Consider the following 7,500-nt stretch of genomic DNA (forward strand, 5'->3'; position numbering starts at 1 on the left):
CACTCTCAGTATGTGCGTTTATGTACGTTTTTTGCGACACACACACACACACACACACACACACACAGACACACACACACACACACACACACACACACACACATGACTGACCATAACTAGGGAGAGAACATGAAAGAGGAGGAGGAGGAGGAGGAGGAGGAGGAGGAGGAGGAGGAGGAGGAGGAGGAGGAGGAGGAGGAGGAGGAGGAGGAGGAGGAGGAGGAGGAGGAGGAGGAGGAAGAAGAAGGAGGAGGAAGAAGGAGGGAAAGAAAGGGAAGGAAGGGAGAATATATGAAAAGATATTTTACGAAGGCCCACACTGGAAACATCTTTAGTAGTATCTAGTACAGAATAAAATAAAGGATAATTGGTGCATTTGATAGGGTGTGGCACGACCGCTTGCAATGACTGTGTTCAACTATCGAACCTTCCCATAGTAAGTTATAGAGAGTTAGGGACAGAGTTAGGGACAGAGGTTATGTGTTAGGACCGTAGTAGTAGTAGTAGTAGTAGTAGTAGTAGTAGTAGTAGTAGTAGTTATTAGCATTGAGCACATTATGGTAATCTAATGGAAGTCTGCCCAGTACTATATTAGTATTGGTAGAAGTAGTAATAGTAGTAGTAGTAGTAGTAGTAGTAGTAGTAGTAGTACATACAGATAGTCAAGTAGATATTGGCAGAAAAAAAAGAGGCAGAGAAAAAATTCCCAAAATAGAAAAATCTTGAGAGAGAGAGAGAGAGAGAGAGAGAGAGAGAGAGAGAGAGAGAGAGAGAGAGAGAGAGAGAGAGAGAGAGAGAGAGAGAGAGAGAGAGAGAGAGAGAGAGAGAGAGAGAGAGAGAGAGAGAGAGAGAGAAAGAGAGAAAAAAGTCCCTCTTAAAACGGGCCAAAAAAGACTTAAGGAGACTCGTAAAAGTGAGAGAGAGAGAGAGAGAGAGAGAGAGAGAGAGAGAGAGAGAGAGAGAGAGAGAGAGAGAGAGAGAGAGAGAGAGAGAGAGAGAGAGAGAGAGAGAGAGAGAGAGAGAGAGAGAGAGAGAGAGAGAGAGAGAGAAAAGGGAGGTGGTGATGGTAGACTTTACGACCATCTTCCCTGCATACCCGATGACCGAGAGAGAGAGAGAGAGAGAGAGAGAGAGAGAGAGAGAGAGAGAGAGAGAGAGAGAGAGAGAGAGAGAGAGAGAGAGAGAGAGAGTCTGCTTGTCCTGTACTGGTCCTGTATTGGTCCTGCGGCAGGTCAGGCACCAGTCAGTGAATGGTTGCCTTCTCTCACAAGACAAATATTCAAAGGCATGAATTCGGGAGCAATATCTTTTTGAATGCACGGGAACATGATTGAGTCTTGTTTCTTATTACTAGGATACAAATTATTATATTATATACTGATTGAAGTTCCTCCTCGGTTCCTCTGTGTCTAAGTAAATCTAAGGTAATCTCTCGGAAGGTTACACACGTGCTGCCCAGTCATTCAGTGAACCCTAACTTCAGCGAGTTCGGTCAGGGGAAGCACCGGGGGGCAGCATGGCCAGGCAAGAGTCACACACCACGGCACACACTATAAAGAAAATTCACCTGCGCCGCTAACGAGCTGGGGCCGTCCGAGAGAACCCTCAAGGCAGCACATTGTCTTACTGCTTACAATTTTTCAGTAAGAATTCATTGTGGGTGAAGCGACAACACTGCACTGTGGCTTCATTGGACACTGGCAAAGTTTATCACAAGAAAATTTCATACGTAAGAAAAGTAAAACAAGCAATACACAAAAACCAAAAATAATATTAAAGAAAACAAAATCATTTATATAAAAAAAAGTTAATTGGAGAGAGAGAGAGAGAGAGAGAGAGAGAGAGAGAGAGAGAGAGAGAGAGAGAGAGAGAGAATATAAAACTGATAAAGAAATTCTAAGACTGAAATACGACTCTCTCTCTCTCTCTCTCTCTCTCTCTCTCTCTCTCTCTAATCACGCCCGTGGGATTAAGAGAAGGATTATGAGGCGACCGATTGCTTGTGAGGGATTACAGGGGGGGAGGGGGAGAAGAGGAGGAGGAGGAGGAGGAGGAGGAGGAGGAGGAGGAGGAGGAAAAGGAGGAGGATTAAGAAAGGGGGATTTTGGGGAGGAGGCAGAGGAAGAAGAAGAAGAAGAGGAGGAGGAGGAGGAGGAGGAGGATTACATGTGACCGGGTGTTGAATCTTAAAACGCTAGAAAGATTGAGTGGAGGAAGAAGAGGAGGAGGAGGAGGAGGAGGAGGAGGAGGAGAGAAAAAGAAGATCTATTAGCAAAGATTTACACACACACACACACACACACACACACACACACACACACACACACACACACACACACACACACACACACGCACGCACGCACACCACGCAAATTTGCCCTTTTGATCATAAGTTTCCATAACTCTCTCTCTCTCTCTCTCTCTCTCTCTCTCTCTCCATAAGGTCTTACTATACAAAAACTCCTCCTCCTCCTCCTCCCCTGCGCCTCTCCCAGGAATTCTAATGTCCCCCTTAGCATCCTCGGCGGCCCAGGAGAAAACGGGAAGCTGTCATGTAGAAAACGGAGCTCCATAACAATCCGTCAAGGCGGGTCGTGTTCCAGGAGACGGAGGAAGGGAGAGATTTATGGAAGGGGAGGAGGAGGAGGAGGAGGAGGAGGAGGAAAGAAGGAATTAGAAGGTTTAGAAGAAAGGGGGAGAGGTTGGGAAGGAAAGGAAAGGAAAGGGAAAGGAAGGGAAGGGAAGGGAAGGGAAGGGAAGGGAAGGGAATGAAAGGAAAGGGAAGGGAAGGGAAAGGAAGGGAAGAGAAGGGAAGGGAAGGGAAGGAAAGGAAAGGAAAGGGAATGAAAGGGAAGGAAAGGGAAGGGAAGAGCTAGAGAGAGAGAGAGAGAGAGAGAGAGAGAGAGAGAGAGAGAGCCGGTACACACTGCATGATAAATACCTTAAGAAAAGACTGCCAGCCCGGGTGTGTGTGTGTGTGTGTGTGTGTGTGTGTGTGTGTGTATCTCTCTCTCTGTCTCTCTCCGATATTTACATGAACAGTCGCCTTCTGTCACATCCTCCAAAACATAACCATATACTTGACCTGACCCGCCCCGTCCCGCTCCGCCCCGCCCCGCCCCATTCCTAGTACAACCTATCTCTCTCTCTCTCTCTCCCTCTCTCCCTTCCTAGCCCTTCCATGAGCCTATAAAGAGCAAGAAAGATAAAGTAAGTTGAAGGTTGTTTTGCCTAGACTTTCGGTTATCACAACAGCTATTTCCAAACGCCATAAGGGAGATTAATCGCTTTCTCATGAGTGGTTTTAAAGTTCATGGTACAGCTGAAGCCTTGTCAAACTATCGCTAGGCTCATAACACTACCCACGACAATACTAACACAATATCTTCCTGCATTTTCAGACGGTTTGGGCTCTCAACAGCTATTTCCCAAGGCCACAAGGGAGATTAATCGCTTTCTTATGAGTGGTTTTAAAGTTCAAGGTACAGCTGAAGCCTTGTCAAACTATCGCTAGGCTCATAACACTACCCACGGCAATACTAACACAATATCTTCCTGCATTTTCAGACGGTTTGGGCTCTCAACAGCTATTTCCCAAGGCCACAAGGGAGATTAATCGCTTTCTTATGAGTGGTTTTAAAGTTCAAGGTACAGCTGAAGCCTTGTCAAACTATCGCTGGGCTCATAACACTACCCACGGCAATACTAACACTTCTTTTTCTATACAATCCCTATTGGTTTTTGTCTTCTTCCTCTTCGTCCTCGTCCTCCTCTTCTTTTTCTTCTTCCTCCTCCTCCTCCTCCTCCTCCTCCTCCTCCTCCTCCTCCTCCTCCTCCTCTTCCCTTACCAAAACACACGACATACAGTCAAACAAAAGCTTTCCTCCTCCTTTTCCTCCTCCTCCTCACCCATCAGTCAGACCCATCACCATACATCCTCATCACCAAAGGGGGGAGGGGGGCGCGTCACCCCTCATCACCCATGACAACTGAGGTGGGGTGGAGAGTGCTGGGGAGGTTGTAGGGGGTGAGGGGGTAAAGATATGTGGAGATTAGTTATTGCGGTATCTCTCTCTCTCTCTCTCTCTCTCTCTCTCTCTCTCTCTCTCTCTCTTTGTCACAAAGTTATCGAGGTGAAAAAGATGAAAAAAATTACTCAACTCTTTTCCCATACAATATAATGCTCATCTCATCTCGTCCCCTTTCCATATATTTCTATAGCTCATTTTCCTCTCATCTCTTTGACCAGACAATACAAACCACATCGCCACACAGTCACACGAGATGCCCTTTGCTTAGTGAAGGCAGGATTAAATGATGTGGCGATGGTGTTCCCGCCCATAACCCACAACCAGGACGTGATATTCTACTGAAGTAACATATTCCAGCATCCGTGCACGTGTCTGGGGTCTGATGCTCTTCAAACCACAGTCTAAAGTCGGTATCATAAGACACTTTCTGTCCTCACATCAGCTATTTCTGAAGGTCAAAGAGGGGGTCAACCGGGTACTAATGAGTGTTTCTTTAGGCTCACTGTACAGAAGAAGGGTCAAACTATCACCAGGCTCATAAAACTACTTCTGGAAATGCCCAAAACTCCGACGAAAGCCTTGTCAAATTTGTGTTATTGAGCGACGAAATGTTTTAAAATACGACGTTCTTCTCTTGTGGCTTGAAACAATGATTTTTTTTACAACAAAGGAGACGGCTCAAGGCCAACGAAAAGTGTACAAAAAAAAAAAAGCCCGCTACTCACCGCTCCCACAACAGACAAACGTAAAGAGTGGCCAAAAGAGAGGTCATTTTCGGGTGGAGAGTTATCTTGATGTGTGATGACCTAAAGTATCACCGCGTCGAAACTACCAGGGAAAGGTGAAGGAAACTCACGTATTCTGCCCTTACCTAACCTCAATATAAGGGCATAACAAGGGTATGTATTTCCTTACTTACTCTGTTTCTCTCTCTGTCTCTGTTTTTGTCTCTGTACCTGTTTCTCTCTCTGTCTCTGTTTCTCTCTTACCTAACCTGAATATAAATGCATAACAAGGGTATGTATTTCCTTACTTACTCTGTTTCTCTCTCTGTCTCTGTTTCTCTCTTACCTAACCTGAATATAAATGCATAACAAGGGTATATATTTCCTTACTTACTCTGTTTCTCTCTCTGTCTCTGTTTTTGTCTCTGTACCTGTTTCTCTCTGTCTCTGTTTCTCTCTTACCTAACCAACAAGTAAAGGCATAACAAGGGTATATATATTTCCGTACTTAATGTTTCTCTCTATCTCTGTATCCGTTTCCCTCAATCTCTGTTTCTCTCTTACCTAACCTACAAGTAGAGGCATAACAAGGGTATATATTTCCGTACTACTCTGTTTCTCTCTATCTCTGTATCCGTTTCCCTCAATCTCTGTTTCTCTCTTACCTAACCTACAAGTAAAGGCATAACAAGGGTATATATATTTCCGTACTTAATGTTTCTCTCTATCTCTGTATCCGTTTCCCTCAATCTCTGTTTCTGTCTTGCCTAACCTACAAGTAAGGGCATAACAAGGGTATATATATATTTCCGTACTTAATGTTTCTCTCTATCTCTGTATCCGTTTCCCTCAATCTCTGTTTCTCTCTTACCTAACCTACAAGTAAGGGCATAACAAGGGTATATATATTTCCGTACTTACCGTTCATGGTGATAAAGTTTGAGAGGTAGAGGTCTAGCTCGCGGACGGACACGTTGATGTGGTAAGGGTTGACGCAGAGGGCGGGGTGCAGGCAGTCGGGACTCTTCTCAAGCCGCTCCCCGTCCGTGGACTCCAACGGGATGGACTTGAACAGGATCACCATCACCAGGTCCAGGCGCCACACCTAGGCGAGGAGGTGGTGGTGGTGGTGGTGAGATGGTGGTGGTGGTGGTGGTGTAAATAAGATGGATTTTGATTCTCTCTCTCTCTCTCTCTCTCTCTCATTTTTCTCTCCAATTCCATTCCCTTCTTCCTCTCTCTCTCTCTTCTTCATTTTCTCTCCAATCCCATTCCCTCCTCTCTCTCTCTCTCTCTCTCTCTCTCTCTTCCTCCTCCTCCTCCTTTCTACTTTCCTGCCCTTCCCTTCCCTTCCTTTTCCCTTCCCTTCCTTCCCCTCCCCTCCTTTCCCTTCCCTTCCCTTTCTTTCCTTCACCTCCCCATCCTTACCCAAACCCCCAACCCTCCCTTCCCTTTCCACTCATTCCCCTTCCTTACCCAACATCACCCCTTCTCTTCTCCCCTTCCTCATCTTCCCAACCCTTCCTTCCCCTATGCACTCACCTTGTCGGCCTGCCTGAGACAGTCTATGCGCCTCATCTTCCCCTTCTGGTCGGGGTTGGACAGCACACACATGGCCGGCTTCTTCCCCGTAATGGACAGCACGAAGTCCTCCCGGTACTCCTGCGTGATGTCCTTGCGGAGCTTGCCCAGGAGACGGGAGGCCCACTTCTGCTTCACCTCGTTCTTCTCGCTCTGGAGGAGGAGGAGGAGGAGGGTGAGGCCAAGAACAAGAACAACAAGAACAAAATGGAGGTACAAGAGGAGGAGGAGGAGGAGGAGGAGGATAAAGAGTGTTATATATGATTAGGGAAGGGTAGTTTTGGGTAGGTTAGGTGAGGTGAGGAAGAGAAGGTAAAATAATTAAGAACAAGAACAAGAATAAGAACTAAACGGAGGCGCAGAAGGAGGAGAGAGAGAGAGAACGTGATCAAATTAGGTTATATTAGGTTAGGTTAGCTTAGATTTGATTGGTGATTGCCACGGAGGAGGAGGAGGAGGAGGAGGAAGAGGACGAGGAGTAACAAGAAGAGAGAGAGAGGAGAAGGAATGTGCGAGTTGAATTTTATTGTGGTATTGGTGGTGGTGGTGGTGGAGGAGGAGGAGGAGGAGGAGGAATTAAGGACGGGAAGTAAGAGAGAATGAAAAACAAGAACACAACAACAATAAAACAAGAAAAAGAATGGCGGAATGACAACAACGTGACAGAGAAGGAGAAAGAGAAAGAAAAAATGAGAAAGATACAAAACAGAGAGAGAGAGAGAGAGAGAGAGAGAGAGAGAGAGAGAGAGAGAGAGAGAGAGAGAGAGAGAGAGAGAGAGAGAGAGAGAGAGAGAGAGAGAGAGAGACAGAAGGGGAGAGAGGCAGGGCAGGACAGGGGTGGGGGGTGTCGCGGTACGAAGGGGGTCTGGTCGTAACTCGAGTTTAGGAGCGCGTTAAAGGTAGCTCTGGCGTGCATCAATGTTAATACCGCGGGGACGGCCACAGGGGGGGTGGTGTGTGGGTGGACAGAAAGAAAACTGTAAAGGTAAGGGAAACGAAGGAAAAGGGAAGAAAAAAGCAGGCTGCAGGAGAGACGAGAAGAAAGGGAGGAGGCAAGCAGGCGCTGCTGGCCGAGTGGTCACCGTGCAGGCGCGGGACGCCCGCCGCGACAAAAACAAGCTGGCAATTTTTCAGTCACCGCCGAGTGCCTAATAAGGCCTCTC

General features: G+C 46.6%; 1 protein-coding gene across 1 annotated transcript in view; it reads right to left on the reverse strand.

The window, feature by feature from the left end:
- The window catches only part of LOC126986492 (nuclear factor 1 X-type-like), a 50,349-nt gene extending 43,851 nt beyond the window's left edge, over nt 1–6,498 (reverse strand). Inside the window, exons 1-2 of the mRNA XM_050842716.1 lie at nt 6,299–6,498; nt 5,678–5,861 (exon numbers count right to left, since the gene is read on the reverse strand). Of these exons, the coding sequence (XP_050698673.1) occupies nt 5,678–5,861; nt 6,299–6,370 (256 nt within the window). The 5' untranslated portion in view covers nt 6,371–6,498. The remainder of the gene's footprint in view (nt 1–5,677; nt 5,862–6,298) is intronic.
- Nucleotides 6,499–7,500: the final 1,002 nt, after the last annotated feature.

Source organism: Eriocheir sinensis, chromosome 61 (assembly GCF_024679095.1).
Source record: "Eriocheir sinensis breed Jianghai 21 chromosome 61, ASM2467909v1, whole genome shotgun sequence".
NCBI lineage: Eukaryota > Metazoa > Arthropoda > Malacostraca > Decapoda > Varunidae > Eriocheir > Eriocheir sinensis.